Here is a 27,943-nt window from a genome sequence, read left to right as displayed (position 1 = left end):
AAATGAATACATTCTATGTAGCTAAAAGTTACTGCAGTGAAGTTTATAATATAGCATATAAAGTACAGTGAATTAAAATAAGTGTAACCCTTCAAATGTTTAACTTTCATCATATAACCTAAACTAACAGTTTAATATTCAACTAAAGGTTTAATTCTCAGAGCTCCAGAAGGTCATCGGTCAGCTTCCACAAATGGCTGAGTTATCGACACAATACTTCAATGTGAAAACTCCAGTTGGGCTGTTTTGCAGGTGCCTGCAACAGAAAGCCCAGGAGAATTGGAGGCATCGTTTGAATAAGTCTCTCCATTGCTGCACAGCTTTTCTGCTTAGTCTTTTGTCTGCCAGAAAATCCATGTACGCAGTCAAGGTTACTCTTTTTAAAGAAAAAGGAAAAAACCCCCTGTTTTTTTTTTTTTAATTAACTCCTATCGAAACCCAGGATGGACAGACAGCTGGTTCACTTTTCTCAGTCAGGCACAATGAACTCAATAAATAGCACAATGCACATACCAGATCTCATTAGTATCCTTCTTATTTGGAGGGGATTTTTCTCGTACTCAGATTAGGTGGAACCAAGGCACAGAATCCGATTCTAAGTCTGCCTGGTAGGAGGAGGGATGCTCTCAGTTGATCTCTGATGCTTCCCCACCCCCACCTCCCGCCCCCACACACTCCCATATAAGCAATACTGATACTCTCTGAGCATACTGTCTCTGATGCTTCACACACTCTCTCACACACAGTGATACTCCCTGCACATACTGTCTCTAATATATCAGACCTAACCATTACAGGACTCCTTTCTTGAGACAGCATGAGGGACTAGCGCTGTTTGAGATTAAGCTGTACTCACGGTGGTGTTTAGGAAACAAACAAGTCTGAGCTCCACTATAGCAGTGGTCTTCCAGTTTTTTGTTTTAAAAAATCAGGATTGCAGTTATGCTGACATGAGGAAGTTCCACAGAGACATTTGAGTAAAATGTATGGTAAGTGAATCGAATATTTGGTTTGGGGATTAAGACTCTGAAAATTAAGTTGGATCAAAGGACCTGGAACAGTGTTTTTCAATCTTAGAAACACAAATATTAATCAGAAAATGATTCATTCTCTGTATTACACCCACCAGTCCCAGTGAAAGTATGAAATGCTGTTGTGGGTCTATATGACTCCACTTTACATTTAAGGTGTGAGGGGCTCAAGGACATATTGTTGCAGACAATTTGAAACTGTAGCTTAGTTTTTCTGGACAGAGGTTTGTGTCAGAATAAATATGTCTTAATGTAAACAGTGGGTAACTGATCTTTATTTCAGGTAATGTAGGTGAGCCTAGGGATTTTTCAGAGATGCAGAAGATATAGTCACTGCCCAAGTGTGAATTGACTGTTCAAGTCAGATTTCATGGAATCATGATTTGGCAGTATCACATGCTTTTAGATTCATATAGATTAATAGAAATGAAGGCCAGAAGGGACCATTGTGATAATCTAGTCTGACCTTCTGTATAACACAGGCCATAGAACTTCCCCAAAATAATTCTTAGAGCAGATCTTTTAGAAAGACATCCAACTAGAGAGGAGCCAAACATACTGAATAAGGGGTCTCAGATCCTCCCCCATACGTTTGTGGCTGGGACAGTAGCTGTATCCTCACCAGCCTGAAACAAAGCATGTGCTCTGCAACAGAAGGGATAGATAAGAGTCCAGGCTGATGAGTGTAGACCTCAGATCAGCTCCCCGCTATGTTCTTCAGTTGGCTTCTGTACCATCTCTTTTAAGGTTTATTAAATTAAATGAAAACCAAAAAAGAGAAGAAAGGGTTAATCAACAACGGGGAGGTGGGATAGCTCAGTGGTTTGAGCATTGGCCTGCTAAACCCAAGGTTGTGAGTTCAATCCTTGAGGGGGCCACTTAGGGATCTGGGGCAAAATCAGTACTTGGTCCTGCTAGTGAAGGCAGGGGCTGGACTCGATGACCTTTCAAGGTCCCTTCCAGTTCTAGGAGATAGGATATCTCCATTAATTCAATTCAATGTGTGAGCTGATTTAAATACAATTGCTTGTGTTGCACTATCACTAAGAACCAGCAGGATGTGCTGGCAGTTTCACACTTTATGCTAAAATATCTCTTCTCCTTATTGAAGTATAATCTATGGATTAAATCACAAAATAGCTCAACTACCAGCTGTGAATTTAGGGCCCGACCCCTTACTTACATGAGTATTCCTTACAAATGCAAATATTGCATATGCAAGCAGTGGGATTATTCACATGACTCAGGGCTGCAGGCTGGGACCCTAAAGGTGTTCTCTGATAACTTCTTTCACCTAAGAATTGTGTGATGAGAGTGGCCTGCCATTTCCCATGAAACAGGATCAGCCAGGTTATAGGCTTCGATTTCTGAACCTGATCAATCGGAGTGGTGGGCAAGCACCTCTCAGGATTGGGCCATAAATCTGCCAAAAGATGGCACAGGGCAGCGTGACTGCATCACTGACTAGCTACTCAAATTAATTTTAATAGAACTTTTAAAAAATAATTCCAGCATAAACCACAATGTATGTGAGTGAGTGTAAATTAATAGAAAACTCTCTTTCAGGAATGAAAAATAAATGTAATCTGAGATCAATATTTATGAAGCTGTGATTAACTGACTGATGACCAAATGATTACAAACCTCTGTCTGAGACATCTACTCAAATGTATTAGCTTTGATGAAAAAAATATTGAAAAAATACAAACTGGGTCAATGAAAGAGTGCATTCCTAATCAATTTTTAATAGCACTTAAGATTTTATGATTTTTTTAAACTTTCCTTTTAATAATTAATCCAAAAAATGAATCTAATTTAAACAAGGTGGTAGAAGGTGTTCTGTATCTGTTTGATGGTGTCCTTAATGAAGACATTCAATTAGGATTGGCTTTTTATTATAAATCTGTTTGGTTAGATGGAACATTCTGATTGGCTGATAGACTTTTGAGACCTGCTGAATAAGTGAGGTGAACCACACAGCGCGGCACAACTGTCTTGTTAAGATTCTGTGCTGCTAACTTCACCTTCCTGTAGCTCAGAAAAATGCACATGTTCTTCCTAGCTTTTGTAGAAGTTTTTTTGAGTGTCATGGTGCTTTGTCTTGTTCCTCAGTAAATCCCAAGGGACAGACCTTCAGCTGCTGAAAACTGTCAAAGCTTTATTGACTTCAGTGGAGCTCTGACAGTTTACACCAATTGAGGAGCTGTCCCTAAGAGCATGATGATTTCATGATAACCCTATATTCTCTGGGCTGGATTCTGATGCTCACACAGTGAACAGCACCTTACTCCACCAATAGTCCAATAATGGGATTACTTGCAGAGTAAGGCTCCAAACCTGCAATACATAAGCATGCAAGTCGTTTACTGAAGTCAAGTTAGTCTTTGTAGGATCAAGGTCTAAAGCATTATTCTGCATGAATAAAGGTATCAGAAACTGGCCTTTTTCTGTGTTGTATTGCCTATTACACCACGAAAAACTATAAGCAAGATCGTACTCCACCTGAAAAAGAAGAAAATAGGGGCAGATTTTGCCACCCTGACTCACACTGAGTATTACCTTATTCCATGATAGGGTGACCAGATAGCAAGGGTCAAAAATCAGGATGGCAGGGGAGGGTAAGAGGGTCCTGTTGAAGACAAAGTCCCTAATATTGGGACAGTCCTAATAAAATTGGGATGTCTGGTCACGCTATTCCATGAGTAGATCCATTTTCTTCAGTGGAACTATTTGCCTGTGAAATAATGGCAGAACCTGCCCCATCATTTGTAATTATTTCTGGAACTTCCTTTCCCCCAAATAAATAAGGATCTTACATCACTCCTTCTTTTAATGTAACATCTACATCTAGGGCAGGCTTTGACACACGCACAAAACCAGGTCTGAATAAAGGGAACTGACTCCTTGTCCCTCCACTTGTAGGGCTAGATTGAGTTCTGACATCCATACATAGTCCCACTGACTTCACTCATAATCCTGTACCTTTTATTACTCTTAAGATAAAATCTTATCTATAGCAAGAAAAATGAAAATACATCACAAGGACAGAATCAAAATATCTAAAGACGGTCATAAAATGTAAGCCAATTTGGATTCTTTTCCCTACTTTTTTTTTCTTTTTCTTGCAGCATTGGGTGAAGCGCACCAATACTTACACAGTGTTGCCAACCCCAAGCATTATAAACTCCTGAGTCAGGCCCCTCAAAATCATGACATGTTCTTATTGTGGTCAGATGTTTGCTGTGTGTGTTCTCTCTGTGTGCTGTACTGACTCTGGCCAGATAGCTCGTACAGCAGTATCCGATCGAACTGCCCAATAACCACAGACTCGGTTCATAGCAAAGGAACTTGATCAGGTTTATTGTTGACGAAGCATGGTATTGGTGCCTTGTACTTGCTACAAATACACTCAATGCATGTGTGCCCGTGACAATGGACGCAGCTCAGTTAGTGGCGGGACTTTCCACTATCCCCTCACATGGCCAAAGACACTCCGTCTGAGATACCTCTTTATATACTGATACAAACAAGTTACATATTGCCCCTCTGATGTATCTAGGTGCCACCCTCTGACGTATCTGGGTGCCACCCATTGCCTTGTACCTGTTGGTTTAATCAAAACATCCCTATCCATCATGCTGTCATCGTGACCTTATCTTTAAGATGGGGCAGCATGTTCCTGTTATCTTTGGGGAATGTGCTAGTATCGAGGTGTTCTGGTACCACCTTTTTGGAATGTGTTTGCATATATATTCTTGTACTTAATACTATTTAGGAATATGTGTTTCTGCAATATCAGCCCTGTTCTTGCCAGATTCTGTGAGCAGGGCCTGCCTATTGCTCACAACTTAACTTTGCTTTATAGCAGCAAAGCTTTGGCCCTTACTTTAGCCCAGGCCTCGGGCCTCATACCAGTCTCAGGCCCTCTTTCAACTATATTTATAAGATTTAAAATGTAATGCACTCATGGGTCTTTTTATTTGCCTGTTGGTAATCCAACACTTAGAGTTCATATTTTCAAGCTTTTCTCCATAGCCATAAAGGCTAGAAATGTATTTTTGTTTTTAAAAGGAAGCTGATACTCACAGGTAATAATGTGATCCCAGGAGCTAGGCCTTTAAGAAAAACACCAAAGAGTGTGAAACCCATGACCAAATCACAAGAGTTGGCAACACTAGATAACATGTTTATGAAGACAAAGGCAAATTCTGAAGTCTTGACTTTAGGCTTTCTGCTCACCTGTGTCCATGGAAGAGGAAGTTCCGCCTTCACAGACCTGGAAGAGGAGGGGACAGGAGGAATTGGGGCTGGGGAGACAGCTGGACTCCTCCCAATTCCCCCTGCCAAAAAAATTACCTGTGAAAGAGACTATCACAAATTACTAAATCGGATACATGCATGTCATGTTTGTATAGCCCCAGGTTTTATCCATCTGGGCTGCTTCCCCCGTCTAGGGTGACCAGACAGCAAGTGTGAAAAATCAGGACAGGGGTGGGGGTGGGGGGTAATAGGCACCTATATAAGACAAAGCCCCAATTATCAGGCACTCAATAACAGGTTTAAAAGTAGCCATTCTTCAACAAAAATCTTCAAAATAGACTTCAAAGAGAAGTTGCAGAGCTAGAATTCATTTGCAAACTTAACACCATCAATTTGGGCTTGAATAGGGACTGGCTGGCTCACTACAAAAGCAATTTTCCCTCTCTTGGTATTGATACCTCCTCATCAATTATTGGGAGTGGACCACATCCACTCTGACTGAATTGGCCTTCAGCATTGGTTCTCCATTTGTAAGGTAAATCCCTTCTCTTCATGTGCCAATATATATTTATGCCTGTACCTGTAATTTTCACTCTGAGCATCTGAAGAAGTGGGTTTTTCACCCACGAAAGCTTATGCCCTTATCTCTTATGAATCCACTTGAGATCTTAAGAGAATTTCCTACTTCTTCTGTGGGGGATAGGGTGGAGAACACGGACCCTCCCAATACCACCACCCATGGAAGAATTCCTGTGACTCCTCTGCACAAGAACAAAGAGAATGGAACCCTACTTAATCAAGTCAAATTCTGTCTGAGGGCAACATTTGTTTGGTTTTAGTGAAGAGTAAAAATGGAAAATGAATTGTCCTATGGTTTCCTTGTAGTTCTCCCTCCCCTCCCCTAAATCTGTGTTCCTATCCCTCCTTCTCCATCTCAAACTACCCTAATCTCTGCTAAAGATTAGCAGGTTTGCATTATCAATTAGTATTAATGACTCGTAGTATGAATATTTATCATGATAATTATTCTTATGTTATATACAAGTATGTCATTATTTCACTAATTTCTTATTGCACCTATCACAGTGGCTCAGGCACTTTCATTACAATAAATAAAATAAAATAAAAATAAATTAAAACACAAACCAGGTCCAATAAAAACATTTAATCAAATGCTAGCTGAAATAGAGGCACCTGCCATTCTCCCCTGAAGAGATAATGTTATCAACTCACTTTTATCTGTTTAAAAGCTTGATTTTTATTGGAAAGATATTTCCTATGGGCAGTGGAACACTGATCATTCTTAAATATCTAGTTTTCTGTAATGCAAAGCTTTTAAACAAAAATGTGGGACTTACTACTCAGAAGAAGCATGCACTAGTGGAAAGAACAGCAGTGTAGGAGCCAGAAATTGCTGAGGTCTAATCCTAGCCTTATCAGTGACTCACTCTGGCCTTGAGCAAGTCACAGAACCTCTGTGTTCTCAATTTTCCCATCTGTAAAATGGGGTCAATAATCCCTCCCCACTTCACAGTGCTGTATTGAGGATAAATTATTTAATGATTCAGGTACTGACCAATGGTTATATTTTTAGTCAAGCTGGTTGAAACATTACGCATAAAAAGTTTTTTTGTGTCAATGTGTGAAACTTTATTCAACATTTAAAGTTTTTGTGAAAAATTGCAGACTTTTGGAATGTTTTGGTTTTTGCAAAGAGTTCAACAACATTTTAATTGATGGTTTTATCAAAAAAAATTATCAAAATCATTTTGAAAATTTTCATTTGGCAAAAACCTAGCTTTCAATTAAAAGACATAGTTTTTAGTAAATGAAAACTTTTGAGAGAGATTTTGATAACTTTTTTGAAAATTTCCATAACAATCTTGATGAAACGTGTTGTGAAAAATCCACAAGAAACAAACAGATAATGGGTTCTTTCTGAACCTGGTGAAATGGAAACAACTTCAAAAACTTACATTATTTCATGAAATCACTTTCCCATCTTTTGACCAGCTATAAATTTTAGACTCTATCCTGCCTTAATTTTAGAATGCCCCCTGACAATGCTGAATAATGCAGATGATGCTACAGAGGCTGGGTACAGCTCCTGTTGTCATTTTGTATCAAAATACTTTTCCTTCTATTCTCACATAAAGAGTTTAATCCTACATACCTTGCATACTCGAAACTCCCATTGACTTCAGTGGGAGGTTTAGGTACACAAGCTAGGCAGGATCTGGCCCAAACTACTGTTGCTTTCTCTGATGTATTCAGCACTTAGATGGGTCTCCCACTCTGTGCTTAGTCAAGGCATATAAATTCATCTGGGAGGCACTTGTTAGAAGACTAGGACCCAATCTTGTTCCTATTGATGTCAATGGAAAAACTCACATTAACTATAGTGTTGCAGAACTCAACTCTATCTCTGAATACATTGGGCCTGATTCTTCACTCCCTGGCAATGAATGTAGTCTCAGAGTGAAGCTGGATCACATGCTAACCTCCCACGACCATCTGAAGAAGGTAGCTGCCAAGACGAAGACAAGGATCAACCTGGTCCAGAAACTGGCAAGCACAAGCTGGAGAGCATCAGCATCATGTTATGGACATCAGCGATGGCCCTTGTGTACTCTGTAGCCGAGTACTGTGCACCGGTATGGACCAGAAGTTGCCATACGCGACTTGTTGATGTCCAACTGAGCAGTGCAATTCAGTGCATCACTGGAACCCTCAAGTCAACCCCAACACCTTGGCTTCTGGTGCTGTTGCACATCACTTCCCCATCCATTTGCTGCGATGCTGCAACCCTTTGGGAATTTCAGAGGATTCTGGAAAATGAACATCTTCTCATCCACCAGGACCTTAATAATGTCCCTCACCACTGCTTGAAGTCACATAAGCCCTTTGGGATCCACAGGTTTAACTTTCTATAATGCAGCTTCAACCCTGATGAAAGCCAAATGGAGTTTACAAGAAGTTACAAATAAATATCTCGTAAAAGACCCGACACAGAGATCCCTGGCTTCAATCTCCCACGAAGCTCCTGGGCAACCCTAAACCACATCCGTACAAACTATGGCAGATGCAGATACTTGCTGCACAAATGGAAAATTAAAGACTCTCCAGTGTGTGACTGTGGTCACCCAGAACAGATCATGGAACATATAAGAACTCAATGCCTGATTCACAAATACAAAGGAGGCATCACAGCAATACATTCTGCTACTCCAGACGCAATTAACTGACTTAACCATCTGAATGTAAAACTATAGTTGTTGCTCTACATTTACATCAGCCATATGAAGAAGAGAATGTAGTCCAGGGATCGGCAACCTCTGGCACTTAGCTTGCCAGGGTAAGCCCCCTGGCGGGCCGGGCCGGTTTGTTTACCTGCCACGTCCGCAGGTTCGGCCGATCACAGCTCCCACTAGCCGCGGTTTGCTGCTCCAGGCCAATGGGGGCTGCAGGAAGCGGCGCGGGCTGAGGGATGTGCTGGCCGCCGCTTCCCACTGCTCCCATTGGCCTGGAGCGGTGAACTGTGGCCAGTGGGAGCTGTGATTGGCCGAACCTGCGGACACAGTAGGTAAACAAACCGGCCCGGCCCGCCAGGGGGCTTACCCTGGTGAGCTGCGTGCCAAAGGTTGCCGATTCCTGATGTTGTCATTTCTACCTGTGCACAGTAACAAATCAGCATCTTGCACCCACTTTGCACAGGTGGTGGGTAGTGGATAATCAGCCCTCTGTGTCTGGAAGCAAGTTTTTCTCATTCCAGGAGCCCTATCTTTGGAATTCACTCCCTATGCAGCTCTTAGGGCACAAGACAAGATACATCTGTTTTGTTTAGTATTTGAATAAGTGTTTCTGTTTTGATCCTGTTTTAATTTTCTGAAATTTAAGTGCCTGGCTGCTACAGCAAGAAGCAGTCCAGAAAGAAGTATTTTTAAAAAATCCTTGAAGAAAGGTGTGGCTGTTTAAGAGTTACAAATTCTACCAATAGAACTTGTCTATATCCCTTGCCCTACTCAATTACCTAAATGTGAAAAGATTTAGTTGTCTCCACCTGAATGGCTGATCAGCATTTCTTGTCCTATCCTGGCTTTTCTTAGAGCTTTCAACAAAAGACCCTGGAGTCATGTCATAAATAATACTTTTGATATTTTTGGGTAATATGACAAAAAGGCTTCTGGGACTCCAACTGCATTTAATAAACTAAGTGATAAAGTTAACAAGTAAGGCCCCATTCCTGCAAGCTTATCCTTGCGTTTTTGATACCCCTCTTTCTCCATTTTTTTAGCTGTGGGTATATTAATGCCACTCTCCAAATCAGATGAACTTTCACAGTTCACCACCTAGAGTCTTCATGCTGGAGTATTTCAACAGCCATTCCAAACATTCCTAGAACTTTTCTTTTCTTTCTCACCAACCCTGTGCTCATTGACAAATCATTGACCCAACTCCCATTGACCTATGTTAACCAACTCTTCTGGGCCTGGACTATTTAAATTCTTGTTACCTCCTGCAATAGCGCTACATTTCTCATCTCCCCTTAGCAAAAGCAGATTGCTAACCCTCCAGCTTCCTTCTTCTTTTCACTCTCTCACACTACAGAATTAAATATTTTCCAAGAGTTGGTAACATCATTCCATACATTTCAAATAAATCTCAGGTACTATTAGATCACAAATAATTTTTGAAGTATTTGTTCACTATCTAAGCTTCCAACTACAGCAGAAATCTGCTAACCAAATAAGTTTAACCTCTTTGAGCAGAAAATGTATTCCTTTTAGCAGGTATTCAGAAAGAATAGCTTGCTTGTTTTAGGAGCTACTTTTGGTTTAAAGACAAGATATTCATCTTAAAATTAACATGTTCCTTTAACAGATCAGTTTCCTCTTACATATACTTCTTGAAAGTGGAGGAATTTTATTCCTTTGAAAGATTTACTGCATTATCAGGTATTTGTTTTAAAAGGTCTCACGTGTCAGCTGTAAGACACACTACTTTATATTTGATTTCACTTTCATTTGTTTTGGTCTTTTTGTTCTTTGTGTCATCTGTTAACACTGTTTTGATAAAAAAAAACAATATAAAAATAAAAATAAAAAGATACATAAAAAGGGTTTCTTTGCCAGTCTGTGATTTTGTTTGCTGCATGGTAAATTCAGTAATTTAACAGATCTCTTATTTCGGATGTTATATTTCAAGCTGGTTTAACTGTAATAATAATCTTAGGTTTATACAGTCTGTGCTGTGATGATAATCAGAGTCTTTTCCCATTTTCTTCCAGGTCTTGGGTGTTCATGCCAGGTATAGCAGCAGTGTATTCTCCTAGAAGACAGCAACCTGCCTCAGTTAGTTATAATTAGAGACAGGCCTAGTCTAGAAAACCAGACTTCCCAAAATCTGGGGAAAGTTTACATCTAGATCTGAATGTTATGGCTTGGGCCCATCCCTCTAGTAATGGGCCCAAACCAGAACCCAAATCCAAGCAACCCTACTTCTGGGGAAAGTTGAGATTTTGATCTGAACTTTGTGATGTAGGCTGTTTTCTCTCTCTTTTGCAGAGTTGCTCTTACAGTTTTATCTGGTAGGGAATCTGTACTTTGGAGATTGTGGGCCACATCCTTGAATCCAGCTGTGCTGCACTTGGAGTAGAAACTGGTGGGGGAGGAATGTGACTCTAAAACACCCTTCTGCTCCTCTGATCCAGATGCTGGCTGGAGGATTATCTCATCTTAATTTAGAGCACCCTGAAGTATGCTGGCATTAACAGTCCCATACATACCTTCAGATGCCATGGATCACAAGAAGCTCAAGCCACATTGCCAGTCCCTCCTCAAAGCACACCTTTTATATTAGAGCAGGGACCACAAATGGATGGTTTAGAACCACCTGCGTTGACTTTGTGACACCTGGGGATTCCCTTTGGCCAGGAAAATTCCCAGTTAAAAAAGGTTTCTAGGAGATTTACACTGAGCATTGCAAATCAACCACAAATGGGGGTGGCAGGGGTATCAAAGATCTGGCCCTGTTCATTTCTCTAAGGTCTAGTCCTGCAGACACTTACTATTAGGCATAACAGTTTACTATTCTAAAGCCTGCTCTACACACAGTTTTTGTATTAGTATAACTATTTAAATTAGGGGCAGGGGGTGATCTTTTTTTCAAAATAGCTATACCAGTACAAATTATAGTGTGGATGAAATTATAAAGGTGCCATATTCCAGTAGAATTTATTCCCCTTTCCCATATGGGATCAGCTATAACAGTATAAAACACCTTCACTTTAATAGCTATACTGATGTAAAGCACCTGTATACTAACATAACTGTGTATACATTATGGGTGTGGGGGAAGAAGGGCTGTACTGCTTTAACTAAACTAAACTTTTGTGTGTACATAAGCCCTAAATTATCCCACTGATTATTCTTGGTGATGTTTGTCAGATCAGATCCTTAGACTGTAAACCCTTCAGGACAGGGATCATGTCTTCTTTTATACCTTGTACAGAGCTGAGCACCCTCTGGGCAACTAATATTAATAACTAAAATAAAGAAAATAATAATAGTTGTTTATAATACTACTATACTAATAATAGTAATAACAATAATGCATTAAATAATAATAGAGTGAAACGGGTCCTACACTACATTGCTACACCATTTTAGACCCCAATTAATTGGCTATGATTTTCATTCTCCTTGATCTTAGTTGTTGCATCTTCTGAGAGTTATGGAAAGGTGGGGTAACTAACTTTTTCCAAAGGTTCCTTCTTCAACTCCCCTCAAGGAATAGGTTAAAACCAGACATTTTAGAGATAAATCCCCATGCCACCACAGCAGAGTCCTGAGAGCTGGCCAGGAATGCGATTTATACTTGGGAGGGTGGAAGCCTCTCCACCTCACTGCCCTTCTGTGGGATTGGAAAGAGACTGCTGACTCGCTGTACATATCTACTGCTCTGGCTTTCTATATAAGCCTGGGCCAGGGGGGCAAGATGCTGAGAGACTCCTGCACAGGCAGACAGACCCCACAAGGAACAACAGAGGGAGGAGAAATGAATCCTCCCTAGAAGACAGCGAATGCTGGTATATTAACAGGAGGGGACAGCAGCAGCAACGTGCAGCTGTGTACGCGCTACACTCAGGAGGCCCAAGCCCCCTGTTCCGCCTCTCTTCTCCTCCAGGGGAACATTTCAAAAGCGCGATTTCGGTTTCCTGTGTTGCGTTGCGGGTTGGACTCGCTGGCTTGCCGTACTCCGAGCTAGAGCGTGGGGGTCTGCCTCTCTTGCCGCTGCTGCTGGCTGGTGCCGCCGCCTGTGGAACTTCCGCGCTCGCGGGATTCGAAACGCCACAATGGCTCAGAACGTTCAGAATGTGACTTTGTCTCTGACGCTGCCCATCACCTGCCACATTTGCCTGGGAAAGGTAATGGAGCTGCTGTTGCTGGGCAAAGCGAGCGGGGGTAGGGGAAGCCGGCTTGCACCTCCTCCCCCAAATGTGCTCGGGGGCTGGGGTGGGGGAGGCTCACCGCGGGGGGAGGTGCTGCTCTACGGAGCCTGGCAACAAGTGCAGCCATGATCAGGGATTGGGCATGTGTCTGGATTTAGCGTTGTCCCTTTAAACAGGCTGCAGCTCCTAAAGTGGCGCCGGAGAGAGACAGAGGGGAAAAGTTGGGGATGGGTGGTTATGCCAAGGCGGGGAGGGATGACCGACCCACGCTGTGTGGTGTTTGCCGAGCCGGGATCGTGACTAGTGGCGTTTTATTGCTAGCAATTTTTATTGCCACCTTTCGGATTATGGGAAACGTGCGCTGCGCTTGTTAAAAAAAATATTTCCAGCGCTGCGAGTTAACAGAGTGAGAGGGGAAATGGCCCTTCGGGTGAGTGGCCCCCCAGACACGGTTTATCCCTCCCCCTGAATGTGGCTAAAAAGGCTTTTTCTGTTGAGGTATTAGGACGCTTTAAAGTGGCGACTAATGTGTTCTTTGAGGCTGGGAACTGCATGTTAAAGAATGACTGCCTGGAACAAACATTTCAGGTGCTGGATGTGGAACAGAGTAGATCAAACAATGTGGAGCCAAATTCTAATCCATGCAGCTGAAAAATGTTCCATTTTCCTAATTGAAGTTCTCTTGGGCCAGAATCTCTTCCCTTGGCCCTCGAGATTGGGGAGGGCTACTGCTGAAAGTTGGCATATTTCTTCAAGAACTCATTTTCATGACTGGTTGCTTTCCAAATTCACTTTTCCACTTCCTCTCCTCTACCCCAAAATAAATAAAAGACTTCATGTAGAGAGACTAGCACTAGGGTAAGAAATGAATTAAAATAGTCTTTGTGCTCAGGACTCTGACACTATGGTTAGTGGGGTCCCCTTCTCTAAATGACAATGATTTTTTTGCAAGGTGTCAGGAGGAGGAGATGTCTGACACACAAAGTAGGTACAGCATAGGGCAGGCATAGTCCTGAGCCACATGCAGCTCTTTTACAGTTAAAATGTGGCTCATGGAGACCCCCTCCCCATTCTCCGCCTAGCAGCCAGGGGTGGGGGGAGCTTGGGACTTCTGCCCTGTGGCGAGACGTTGGACTAGGTGCTTCTGCCCTGCAGGGAAGGGAGTCTAAAGAGCCTTAGCCCCGTGTGTGTGTGGGGGACCTTGGTGCAGTTGCCCTGTGCCCTGGCAGGCACTGCCCCGTGGGACAGGTTGTGGCTCTTGAATGGCTGAAGATTATTGTGTACAGCTCAGAGAATCAGTAAGTTTGGACACTCCTGGCATAGGGGATGCCCAGACTCCAACTGCTCACACTTGTTAAGTGTCTCAATTCTGATCTGGAGAGAGAAGAGAGTAGTTCATTCAGTGTCCATGTTGGCTATTCATTTCTTACCTTTTCTGCTGAGACTCAACAAGGTCTTGTTGGTCTTATGGTCTTGCTTCTGATTCTATGGATACCTGCTTGCAATTAACTGGAGGAGACCATCAACAAATTTGTAGGCTGTGGTACGGAATGGCTTTTTTCCAAAATCTGCGCTTTGTTCTTTAGAACAGTGGTTCTCAAACTTTTTTTTCCGTGGACCACTTGAAAATTGCTGAGAGTCTCGGAGGACCACTTAATGATCTTTCCAAATGTTGTTTGTACCATAAGCTAACTATTGTAAAGCGCTTTGGATAAAAGTGCTATATTAGAAAAAAAATAATTAATTTTTTGTTCTACAAATAAAAGCACACAACTCATATTTTAATATCAGTAGTCTTACCTTTCTAATTCGATGGATGTGCCCTCTCTCCCGTGCCGCAGCAACAGCCCCCGAGCTGGGGCTGGGAAGGGGGGGGGTCTTTCCCTCTCTCCCCCGCTGCAGCAGCCCCCGAGCTGGGGCTGGGAAGGAGGGCAGGGGTCTCTCACCCGCCACAGAGCTGAGGCTGGGAAGGAGGGCTGTCTCAGGCAGCAGCTGCAGCCCTGGAGCTGGGGAAAGTCGCCTCTTTCTCTGGCCACCGCAGCCCTACATGTCCCAAATTCCCCCCACTCCCTCTTCTCACCCCACTGCCCCCTCCCACGTACCCTTTATTTCCCCTCCCCCCCCCAGACCACCACCTCACATGTGCGCCTTCTCCAGGGTCCAGGCACCTAATTAGTGGAGACACGCCTGTGCAGCTCCACTAATTAGGTGGGTGGCCCTTCATTCTCTCGTGTGCGGCTGCCCAGGCGCTCACCTTAGAGGGAACTATCCGCGGACCACCTGAATGGAGCTTGCAGACCACTGGTGGTCCACGGACCACAGTGTGAGAACTCGCTTTAGAATCTTTCCACAATACTTTAAGTTCAGTACATCTTACATCAAGATAAATGTGTTGACATTATAAATGGACCTGGTAGTAACTCCTGCGGTTGAGGATGTTCAGTTGTTTGTAACTTCATCAAACTTTAGCCATTCTGGGTGAAACTTTCCATACTAAATGTTTGCTCTTAGCTGAATTTTTTTGGAAAACTTTTTTCAACAAAAAACATTCAGAACCAAGAACAAGATTAAGGGGAAAATATGTTCTTTTGCTAATGTAGTACAAATTCTTACAGCTGTTTTTTGTTGAAAAGTTCTTGTGCCTGCATGCTTTTGAGCATGTGCTTGAAATTTGGCAGGGAGTGATCCTGGAGTCAGAGAGGTGCCTTTTGCTGTCCCATGAAAATTGTGCAGGGTTTGGATGGTATGTGATAAATAAGACATGGAGCCACACATTCAGTGGTGAAGGTAAAATGAAATATTGAATGAATAGCTACTCATTAACTGAACGCCATCCGTTCTGTGCACGGAGTGAGCAGAAGTCCTGTGGGGAATAAATAGTGTGTGACCAAGTAATTAAAGATTGAATCATAATATATATGCACGGGGGGTGGGGTAAGAAATGAATTAAAATTGTACGGGTGACTTTAATTCTGGAATTTCATAAGTTTTGAATACCTGACATTGCAACCTTAATATTGTTTTAACCCGAACTATACTATGTTATAGTATAGTTAAGTTTTATTTTAACTGTGAGCTCTCTGGGTCATAGGCTGTCTCTTTGTTCTGTGTTTGTACAGTGCCTCGTACAATGGGGTCTTCGGACTAGGGCTCTGAGGTGCTACAGTTATACTGTAATATTGATGGTTCTTGAATGTATTGCCAGCTGCCCTACTTTAGCTCTTGAAGACTTCATCCTGTTTTCTGAACCACCCTTCTTAAAGAATACTGTGCATTATTCCTTCAGTTTTATTTCTTCTGTATTGGCAAGGCATCCAGAACATTGTTTCCATTTTTATTATCTGAAGGGTTGACAGCTTGCTTGGGCTCAGTGCTGCACTCATTGAAGTCTATAATAAGTTTGCCCTAGACTTGTGAAGATATGACCAATGTCCTCAGTACATTTGCTACTCAGCTAATTTTTTTTATTAAAAAAAAAAAGTTCAAACACATTGCTGCTGTAAGAAAGCAGAGTGTTAAACAAACCTTAATTAAGCAACTGCTTAACTGATTAGCCATACATGTTTCTTAGGGTTCTTTTTAATTCTGATTGCTTAACTAAAGAAAAGAACTCAAGAGTTGCATTTAGCTTTGTAGTGTTTTGTTAAATATTCTTAACAGCAACTAATAATATAGGATATAAGAAAACAAAAAATTGTATTGGACTGTGACTAAGTCATCAAACGCTAGAAAATTGGTGGATATAACCATTCACATTTTCAAGATCAAATCACAATAGAAAATAACACTTGTACTCAGTCACTAACTTGAGAAGATGATTTTGTTTTTGACGGAGTTCTTCAGATTGGAGCCTCACTTGCGCCAATTGGTTATCAACTCTGGTGTTGCTAACACAAGAGGGGAATACTGGGGGGGGGACAATCCAAAGCTAAAGCACAAGGCAATTTGGTCAGTCGCTTTCATGCCATTTCACCAAGATCTCCTTCCCAATGGCTCTATAGTGGTCAGCCATTCTAACCTACTTTCCCACAAATTATATTAGCCCCAGAATCTCACTAATCCTCCTAACTGTCTAGCATATATTCCTACATTTATGACAGACTGTATAGACTGAGTGCAGTTCAAAAGGTTTGTACTCTTGGTCTATATTCATGTCTGTATGAAACGATTAACTAGGGTAGACTTGTACTGCAGTGTTCTGCAATCTCAGTTAACAAACTTGTTCAGTTTCAAAGCTACTCTAGGACAATCTTGATTGGAACCTGTTGCAAAACAAGGACACACACCGTAACTCTGTGAAAACCTTTAAAGTACATACACAAACATGTACACTTCCTACTAATTAGATATCCAGTTTCAGGAAGTGATCAATTGATTTGGGTCATAATCCAAGGGAAAATCTGTGGGCCGCTTATCACCAGATCTTTGCTTTCAGCAGCTTTCAGCTCAGTTATTGTTCACAGCGGAAGTTAATGCTGCAAATGCAGGTGAAGCCAAGGACAGACACAACTATAGTCTTTTCCTCGCATACTAGCGGGCAACCCAAATTGCTGGAAAATAGAAAGAGACAGTTAAAGATACATATCCAGCATAGTTACTTGATGTCACCAGAGGACTCCCAGGTGGCCAGCCCAGGATCTCAGTCATCTCCCTTCCAGGTGTCTTCAGCTTTCGGGCAGCAGTGTGCTGCAGGAGATGGCCATTTTCTCCCATTTCTGCTGGGTGTTTCAGCTTGGTTCCTCTTCTTGGAGATGCTGGTGTGGATCAATCAGATGTTGATCCAGGCCTCTGGACATTTTGAATCTTCGACAACCAAAATGAGAGGTATTCTCTCTCCCGGTATAGTTATCACCTTTTGAGTTCTTGCAGCTAAGACTAGACTTTCCCAGTCTCTTTGTGCAGCACATCTTCTCACACCAGCTTGTGTAAGACAAGTTAGGCCATAGCTGTTGCTACAACCATCTTGGGACATACTGTGAACACCAGCTAAATTGCTTCAGTCAGCAGCTTACCTCTGCAAATTGCTTTCTATGGGCCCCTCTGCCTGCTGTGCATCCTTTAGCCATCTTCACAGTTATGCTTGCTCAAGTTGCAGTTTCTACATCCGCGTTCTGCTAGCTGCTAAAATGTTCAGTTTAAAGTTCATCTAGTTATACAAAGAGCCTCTATATTCTTTGCTCTTTTAATTTGTTTTAGCAGTCCATTGCATAATGCAAAATCACTGCAAGAACTGTTGTTTTCCAGCATGGCAGAACAGCTGTATAACTTTTCCATTTCTGTTCTTGTTTTAACAACAATGATGGGGCCTCTTTTATATGAATGAGTTGACGCTGTGCATTATTAATCAGTTACATTTCTGATTATTCCACTCTGTGATCAAGTGTCCTTATAAACACAATTTTTGGTTTCAGTTCCTTTTATTTGCTCCCTCTTTCAGCACAGGTATATTTCACTGACTTGATAGTTTAAGCATGCTTGAGTGCAGATATTAGCCCTACTTGTTCACTTTGTCACTAAGCTTAGAAATCAGTATGATTGCAACCCCTTTTTCTCCCTAATAGGATTGCTCATGAGATAAACCCTGTCATTAAAGATTACAATATTTTGCCCAAACCTGTATCACTTATAGCCGACTTCCCTTTGTGTATAACTTCTTTTAATCAGAATATTAGAGTCCATCAAGTTCCCTATTTTTCAATACTGCATCTGGCAACATCATATATTTTAATGTTTCGTATTCATGTTTTGTTCATTCAAAGACGGGGGGGGGGGGGGGGGAATCTCCCCTCCCCTCTCCCCAACCCCGTTGTCTTACCAGTATGTTCTTGTGAAAAGCTGCAGCAACTCTAAGTTTCCTCAGGCTATCTGACGAAATCATGCCTGTTAGACCTGGAGTTTTTTGTCTGATCCCTCTGTCCTGTCTCTTCTAAACAGCCTTGTTGCCTGCAAAATTCATAATGGTGACTCAGACTTTGGGGGCTTAATTGCTACACTGGTTTCAAAGTGACATGAATGTATGTGCACAGGATTAGAAACTTCCAGTTAGCTGTGCAAAAAGCCTGTCTAATAAGGTAATTAACAGACATTTTGCATGAAAGAATAGTAGGATCACCCATCTCTCTCAATCCTACCCAGATAAGCTATATTTAAAAAAAAAAAAAAAAAAAAAATCATTGAACAGATTGAGGAACTGGACCTCTGCCCAACGAGGTTTAAGCCACAAGTTGTATTTGAATTATACATTTTAGCAATGCCTAATAGTGTTATACAAAAAATGTTTTTGGATAACAGATCTTGATATTGTAATAGAGCTTTTATTGTTGCGCATATGACTTTGTTTAGATATCAAAGTACTTCTAAAAAAACGCTGAAATGAAAGCAGTGTTAAATCAGGAGCACAATGCCCTAGACGGTACTAAAATGTAACTTGATGTTTTGCTTAAGATATTGTGATGTGAATGTTCACTCTTTCTAAGTGTGCTCCCACTTCAGGTTTTTGGTATCTTGAGGTCTTGAAATGAATCTTGCTATTTAGCTCTGTGTGTGTGTATGTATAATATATATATATTTTTTATTATTGTGCTCTACTGTTTTTAGTTTTCAGTCTTTGGTAGCTGTGCAACTGTTCTAAGGCTGCTTCTGAGGAGAAGGAATAGGGGTGTATTAACAGGAGTGTTGTATCTAAGACACAGGAGGTAATTGTCCCACTCTACTTCGCACTGGTGGGGCTTCAGCTGGAGTACTGTGTCCAGTTCTGGGCAACACACTTTAGGAGAGATGTGGATAAATTAGAGAGAGTTCAGAGGAGAGCAACAAAAAATGGTTTAGATTAGAACATCTGACCTATGAGGAAAGTTTAAAAAAAAACAAAAAAAAAAACTGGGCATATTTAATCTTGAGAAAAGAAGATTGAGGGGGGAACCTGTTAAATCTTCAAATATGTTAAGAGCTGTTATAAAGAAGACTGATCAATTGTTCTCCTTGACCACTGGAGATAGGACAAGAAGTAATGGGCTTAATATGCAGGAAAGAAAATTTTAGGTTAGATATTAGGAAAAACTTTCTAACTGTAAGGGTAGTTAAGATCTGGAATAGGCTTCCAGGTTGGGGAATCCCCATTATAGGAGGTTTTTAAGAACAGGTTGGACAAACACCTGTCAGTGTTGGTCTAGGCTTATTTGGTCCTGCCTCAGTGCAGGGCGCTGGAAATGTTGTCCTCTTGCAGTCCTTGCCAGTCCTATGTTCTATAATTCTATGAAAGTTTAAAAAAAAAAAAAAAAAAAGCTACTCTTCTGGCTGATGTGTGGGGAAAATAAGGTAAGACTGTTCGTAAAGAGATGTACTAAGCAACCAGAGTACTTTAAGATTAAGATTCATGATTTTAGAACTTTTATTGTAACCAGGGAGTCATAGGGCTGGTTTAAATACAATCTGGAACCAAAATAACTAAATTAGTTTTAAGACACAAGGTGGGTTAGGCAATATCTTTTATTGGACCAACTTCTTTTGGTGAAAGAGGCAGGCTCTCAAGCTTCACAGAGCTCTTCTTCAGGCCTGGACTAATAAATTGGTCCAATGAAAAATATTACCTCACCCATCTTGTCTCTCTAATATCCTGGGACCGACAACACTGTAAACAGTGGAATAAATCAGTTTAACACTTCTTTGGTGCACGTTTGTGTATGGATACTTCAATCACATAATTCAACTTGAAATAATTTATTCTCATTATTCAATTAAATTAGGTTAAATGTCAAAAGACCCTCTTAATCTGAAATCGGTGTCTACATTTTAAAGGTGTGAATTAAAATAATTTGATTATTTGGATTCCACTTTGTTCATAGTTTTTCAAGAGTGTCATTTTGGAAGTTCTTAAAACAATGTTAATCCTGTAATACAACAGGGACATGAGAGGTGAATTAGTGGATGGACTGACAGTAGTGGGGCTTGATTCTATTCCATCTGAGTCCATTGTTTTCAATTTGTGTAGGATTGAGTTTATAGGTATGATTACTACAAATGTACTACTACATCCAATATGGCTTTCAAATAAATTACTGGCTATCCTCTTTATTTTCTCTTTCTTTCCTGTTCTCCCCTCTCCCCCATTTCCATCTGTTATGGCTTCCTTCTTAATGCAGCCAAGGAAAAATCTTGAAAATGAACAGTTTTATTTAAAAAGGTATCATATTTCTGAAGTTCTTGTTTTGTTTGAACTTTGGTTTTAATTATTTCCTACCTGAGGCATTTTAGTACCTAAAGCAATATCTAGTGTTATTTGTCTATTTCCAAAGTAGATATTTTGGATGGAGATAGAGGGTGATTTTATTTTGTTTTTTTGTGTTTGTACTGTTACGTGAGTTGAAAGTCTTCTTAGAAACATAGGAATCAGAGCTGGGTTTAAGAGATTTGAGAGCATGAATTAATTTTCTGAAACATAGCCTCACTTTCTGTAACAGGTAAATATCGTAGTGAAGTGCAGAATCTTCCTTGCATAGTTGGTTTTGAATCCTGATGCCTGTTTGTTTCCAAACAGAATTTAAATTAATGAGAGAGTGTGAAATGTTTTTAGTAATATTTTCGAAACACTTATTACTGTAAACCTGGTACTTTGTTTTCCCTTCCAAAGCAACAAACATCTTGTTGAACTCGATACATTTGTGATCCAAGAATTTAAGTGAAAATTTTTACATAAATGTTCATGTTGCATAAGCTTTCAGTTAGCCACTCTGTGCTGTTTTGCAGTGTATTGGTATCACACCTTTAGAAAGAGAAATGGGTTAGTGATCTCTGGACCTACTAGTTGAAATCCCAGATGGGTAGATTTAACTCCTCATCCTTCCAAAGTCTATTTCCAGACAGTGCAGGTGAGACCTTAATCCTAGATACTCCAGTGGCAGTTCTTGCAAGAACACGGGTTTGACTTGTGCCAAAAACCTTTCCTATACCCTCTGTTTGTGAATCCGTTGTTGCCTGTCTCTAGGTGATCCTTGACCTAGCCGTGGCTGCATTTCAGTGGGACTATCTGTATATTAGTTTATGAAGTTCTTTGGGAGTCACTTTGAATGAAAGATACTATACAATGTACATGAAATATGCCCTTTGATCCATTTTTACTGCTAAATCCAAATATCTCCTGAATGACAGTAGTAATGTATAATAGACTAAAACCAAATAAACTTAAAATAGCTTTAAAACATTTTACAATTCTCTTTTTTTTGAAAAAGGTCCGCCATCCGGTCATCTGTGTCAACAACCACGTGTTCTGCTCCATTTGTATTGATGTATGGTTGAAGAACAATAGTCAGTGTCCGGCTTGTAGGATCCCTATCACCCCTGACAATCCCTGCAAGGAGATTATAGGTAAGGGCCTGTTAGCCACTGAAATAATGTTCCAATATTTGCTCACAGATGAGACTCTTCCTTGGTGAAAATGTGTCCTAATGTTTTCCATACTGTTTCTTATGCACGTTTGGAATAATCATTTATAGATATGGGCCAACACGTTTTAAAACACAATGACTAAACGGGTGATCTGACTTTTCAATGTGCTTCAGTGGGCTTCATTAACTGTCAGTCTTTGAAAGTGTTGGCCAGAGAGCATAATTGTTGGAAGTGGACAGAACCATTGTATATCCTGCCTATGTATTGCGACCCGCTAACCCAAGGAGAGAGCACCTAGCAGGAATGCCAACTAGTTCCATACAGAGGCTGACTAGATACTTTTTTTTTCTGAAAAATTATCCTGAAGTTGAGTCTGAGTTGCAAAATTTGAATGAGGGACCTGCACTTCCCAGAGTTTGGAAACGTTCTCATCTGGGTTTTTTGTTGAGACCCTTCTCTACATGTTTAAATATTTAACAAGCGTACTTAATAAATTAAAGTAGGCTTGATTACTAACCCTCTCTCAAAATGAGCCATCTTTCTAGGTAATTGTAGGTTTGATTTCCCCTTCCCCAGTGGAATCTAGCAGTACAGTTTTCTTTAAAACAAAAATAGGAATCTAAAGTCACATGGAGAAAAATGATGTATTTTACTAACTTTGGATTTGGACTGAAAAACAAACCCAGTAATAATGCTGTTTATCTTACATTGCTGTAGGAGGAACAAGTGAAAGTGAGCCTATATTTAGTCCTACAGTCAGAAAACATCTTCGTAAAACCAGACTTGAACTGCTCCACAAAGAATATGAGGTAACAGCAAAGATAACTTCCAGATGAACAGCTTTTAACCTTATCTGGTTATGTACAACTCTTCTCTTTAATTTCTACACTTTCTTTTTAAGAAAAGTTTCATTTTGAACACACACTAAAACTCAAATTTATCTCCTAATCTTATTTTGAGTTTGTGTGGATTTAAGATTAGGACATAATTTGAATTTGTGTGGATTCATCTCCTAATCGAGACTTCAAGGTGGGAGTTTCAGAAGAACTTGGCATTGGGGCTTACCCTGCTCCCACTGAAGTCAAGGCGCTTTATTATTAACTTAGTGAGAGCAGAGTTTAGGCCAAGTACTTAAAAAAATCCTGCCCGTAGACTTTAGTCCCTTGCGCACGCACACACCTACCTACCTACCTACCTTCATGTGACTTACAGTATTTTTAATGCATTATGGTTAACTTGTCTCTTCCTGCTGCTGCACCCAAACAAGCATGTCTGCGCCCAGAGGCGTAAGGAAGTGGGCTTCTTCTAAAGAAATCCCTCTGGACTATGAAAGAAAATCATTTCTTGGAGAGACACTGTCAACTTGCATTTTTTGACATGGAATTTTTTTTTTTTTTTTTTTAATGTACAGAGTTTTTCTAAAATGACAAAACACTCAGCAGATCTTTCTGCTCCCCTGCTGCATAAAAGACCTCCTGTGAACAGGGGAGAGTTGGCGGGTATGCCTGGGTCCATGCTTTCTCTGCCCTCCTCTGTTCATATGGTTGCCTGCTGCCTTCTCTTCAGATTTTGTGAGCCTGGTAGGAGCGGTGTAGAGATAAATGCTCCAAGTTCTAAACTCTTCCCTGAGACCTGTGGTGTTGTCCTAGTGAGGGAATAAGAGGAGGCAGAAACAGATGTGCTTCAGCTGCTCCCAAGGTCTTCGGAAGAGCCCTGCCAGTGGAACTCTGAGCAGTGGAGCCCTGCAACCTGATGGCACTCGACTACAAGCATTGGGTCCGGGTCAGGTGGGAAATCAGCTGGACCCTCTTGGGTCCGGTCAGCTCTACTTCTCCTGCCACTGGGGTCAGCGCAGGGGTGGCTGCATGCTGAGGAGCTGCAGTGCATCTCGCTCCCCAGCACAAATAGCACAGCAGGGACTGGCAGCCAGTAGGAGCAGGGTATGCAGCTGTTGCTGTGCTGACCCCAGGCAGGAAGCAGTGACAGCTACTCAGGTTTGGGGGGGAAGAGTCAGAGGCAAGTTTGGTCAGAATATGACGTAACCTTCTCGGGTCGGGTGGGCTTGGGCCTGGGTCGGGCCTAAAAGTTAGGCCCGAGGAGACCTCTAGCCAAGAGATCCCTAATATGCCTGTCACATCACCCCCAAATGTCACTACACTTGAGAATTGAAGGGAATAAATCTCCAAAACTCAATTAATAGTTTCTCTCTGTAAAACGTGGAGGATCCAATGCAGAAGATCAAGTGACTTTTTTTTTTTCATTTCTGAATCAATGCAAGACCTAGGTTTTTATAAGTGTGTATTCTCCTGTAGTCTTACTTTCCACAGCAGTTTTGACCACACACATGCTTTCATGGCTTTAGTATAGAGAGCACATGAACAGCTATTGCCAAGGTATCAGGCACAAATAGGCTTTCCCATAACCCTCTTCCTTCCCCCACCTCTCCAAGTGTTTGTTTTTGGCAGCTTATGGAAGTCTACATTTTTTCCCCCCTACATTCTTGTCTCCAAACATGCAGCTCAAGACCTTTTTCTATACCTTGGTCTTTCGTAAGATCTCTTCCCCATTTCTCATTCTTTAACAGCAGCAAATGAGGTAGCAGACTGTCCATGTGAGCACACTGTGTAGAGGCTGGCCTCTCAAAATGTGCACTCCAATGGATAACGCTTCACTGTGTAAAGTGTCCAGTCCACATATAGTCTTATGCGCTTGTTATATATAGGTATATAGTCAGAGGGAATTCCTCTGCCCATCGCTGAAATCCTAAGCTACACTCCAGAATGCAGTCTTCCAAAACCTGCCCGGAGGTCAATCCATTTGTGCACTTTGAAAAGTTCTGTAATAAATTCCTTGCAGGCAGGGCACCCATCCTAGTGTCCAGAGGATCTCTACACATAAAGCATTTAGAGAATTAAGTCCCGAGGTAATTGCTGTTAATTTTTGTATCTTTTTCTGGTTTGTTGCATTCTTGTGCTTCCTGGGTTTGTAACACTTTCAGGATGAAATAGAATCCTTGCAGAAAGAAGTGGAAGAGCTAAGAGGTAAAAACCTTAGCTTGGAAGCGCAGCTCAAAACGGTTCTGGATCCTGGGGCCTTGGGTCTGTGTAACACACATGAAGAAAGTCATCGATCTATAGATGAGGCGAGCCGAGCTGGCCCAGAAACTGTAGAAGAATGGACCAAGAAACTTAAAGCTGCTAATGATCTATATGAGAAAGTGAAAGATGATGTGGAAAAGTTAAAGGAGGTAACAAATGTCTGCTTCTCTAATCACATAGCAGTGTAATTGTTTCATGTTATTCAAATGGGGTGAGGGTCAGTTTGATCTTTTGAGTACTTCATAGCTCCAAAAGGAAGAGAGAAAATAGTGACTGTTGATGCTTTTGCTTGTTCTAGTCAATCTTGCATGTGACTTTCAACTTGTCTGTCATCCCATGGCTCAGTAATTGGATTATACTAGCGCTTGTTTTCAGTATTGAGGACCAGAGTCTTCAGCTTCAAACAAATTATAGAATATATCTATTTTGCCAAAAACAGCCCAATTGCCTTAAACAGATTTTGCATTATTGCCCTCCTTGCTAGCTAATATTTTCGATGCAGTTTGCTGAAACAGAGTAACTTGACCCTTTGACGTAAAGACCTGAAAAGAGTTCTGTGTAGTTTGAATGCTCGTCTCATTCACCGACAACTTTTATTGGCCCAACTTCTATGACTTCATCCACATTGGCCCTTTGACCTAAACTAGACAAGCATTAGCCCGTTTAGGACCAAAAGATCCTATACTGGAGACTTGTAAATTTACTCTGCACTCCCTGCAGTATTTGGGACCTATTTTGTTGATGCTTTTTAGGTTTCTTGACTACAGCATAAAGCAAAACTTGTGATTTGGAGGGGGAGAGAGACTAAAAACCAGATGAAAACAAACTTAAATATTGAAATCTTCTAAAACACACTCTCAAGGGCAAGGAGAATTGCCTAAAACAGTTTGAATAAGAATGAAATTTCAAAGTTAACTTGAAGGACAAATTGAGGAAACTTAACTTGTATTTATTAAAGATGCTACCTTTTATTTCTTCTGTTTTTAATCTTGGATTGCCTCCTGGAAACTGAAGCTTTAGCATATTTAGGACATATCATTTTTTACAATATTAATACTAAGGATTTATACCTTCTAAATGCTACTAAGACTCCGAGGGCCAAATTCTACTGTTACACCAGTATAAATCCAGGATAGTTCCATTGCAGTTGATGGAGTTGTTCTGGATTTGCATCAGTGTAATTGAAAGCATATTTAATCCGAGACACATTCTGCTTTCAGTTACACTGTTGCAAATTTAGAACAACTCCATTAACGGCAATGGAACTGTCCTGGATTTATACTGGTGTAACAGCAGAATTTGGCTCTCGGAGTCTTTGCAGTATTTAGAAGGTATAATTGCTTAGTCTTAACATTGAAAGCAAACAGACAAAAAAGTAGCAGATTATTCAGAGTCTGGTGCATAACAAAAGGAACAGGGAAGAAGAAGGGCTTTGATCACAGAACTTTTTTTTTTAATTTAATTTTATTTATTTGTTTGTTTATTTTTGAGGCTTTAAGTCACAATTTTAGCATTATATAAACTGTGTAAATACCTCCATTTAAGGCAGAGGTTCCCAAACTTGGTTTGTTCAGGATAAGCCCCTGGCAGGCCGTGAGACGCTTTGTTTACCTGAGCGTGTGCAGGTATAGCTGCTTGCAGATCCCAGTGGCCGCGGTTCGCTGTTCCTGGCCAATGGGAGCTGCGGGAAGCGTTGGTCTGGCCCACGCCACTTCCTGCAGCTCCCATTGGCCGGGGACAGCAAACCACAGCCAGTGGGAGCTGCAAGCGGCCATACCAGCGGACACTCAGGTAAACAAAGTGTCTCGCGGCCCGCCAGGGCCTTACCCTGAACAAGCCGCGAACCAAGTTTGGGAACCCTGATTTAAGGTTATGAATCATAAGTCTGCTGGGTCCTCAGCGTTCTTTCCAATTTATCAAGATTGAGCAGTTTTCAAAGTGCAAGGAGTTTCTTCTCCCTGTTTTTAGGCCTTTGCATTAGTTGGAGACTTGGAGAGAGAAAAAAAAAAAAAAAAAAAGTAGTTGCTCTAAAAACATTGCAGCAGGAAAACTTCTCTTGACATGAAGTATCTTGTTAACAAGACCGTCCACTGAACTGAGAAGAAGAAATTGACCTCAATTCAAAGAGTGAGCGAGGCAGTAAATCAAGAGTCTTAAACTTAACATCATGGCAGCTATGCTGAAGGAAGACGGCAAGTAGTTTGTCATAAAGGATTTACGTCCATAGGATAACTAAGCTTTTATTTTTTTAGAATCAGAGTAATCTTACTCTAGTTTGGAGGGGAGAAAAGCTGTTCAACATTAGTTTTGCTGATACCTGCACATTGTAATGTTAATGTACTTAAAGTATTTAGTCATGTGAAAAAAAACATGGAATTGCCATTAGTACATCCCCTTAATGACTCTCTCTACTAACGAACATAGCTCTGTTTATTTCCCTAGATAGGAGCCTTGCAGTGTATTTTGGGGATATAAATAAAAAATGTCTGTTCTCTATTCAGTTTTGCGAACCATTTCCCAGGGTAATTTTTAAGTGGTGTCCCTGTCTGAGGGCTGTTTCCTAGCTGCAGTTTCCTAATGCTGTCTCTTTAAAAAGCGCAAACAGCTTGTCTTATAAATATTATAAGCCAGTTCTGTTTTACTCTATACTTTAATTATTTTTTACCTTTTTTTTTTTTTTTTTTTTTTTTTTTTTTTTTTTTTTTTTTTTTTTTGTTATG

General features: G+C 41.0%; 1 protein-coding gene across 1 annotated transcript in view; it reads left to right on the top strand.

Moving 5' to 3' along the window:
* The first annotated feature begins 12,569 nt into the window (after positions 1–12,569).
* OBI1 (ORC ubiquitin ligase 1) overlaps positions 12,570–27,943 on the top strand; it is a 27,730-nt gene continuing 12,356 nt past the window's right edge. Inside the window, exons 1-4 of the mRNA XM_029912927.1 lie at positions 12,570–12,717; positions 21,969–22,104; positions 22,843–22,934; positions 25,124–25,381. Of these exons, the coding sequence (XP_029768787.1) occupies positions 12,646–12,717; positions 21,969–22,104; positions 22,843–22,934; positions 25,124–25,381 (558 nt within the window). The 5' untranslated portion in view covers positions 12,570–12,645. The remainder of the gene's footprint in view (positions 12,718–21,968; positions 22,105–22,842; positions 22,935–25,123; positions 25,382–27,943) is intronic.

Source organism: Terrapene carolina, unplaced genomic scaffold (assembly GCF_002925995.2).
Source record: "Terrapene carolina triunguis isolate 2854851 unplaced genomic scaffold, T_m_triunguis-2.0 Scaffold21, whole genome shotgun sequence".
NCBI lineage: Eukaryota > Metazoa > Chordata > Testudines > Emydidae > Terrapene > Terrapene triunguis.
This window is presented reverse-complemented; position numbering and strand designations above follow the sequence as displayed.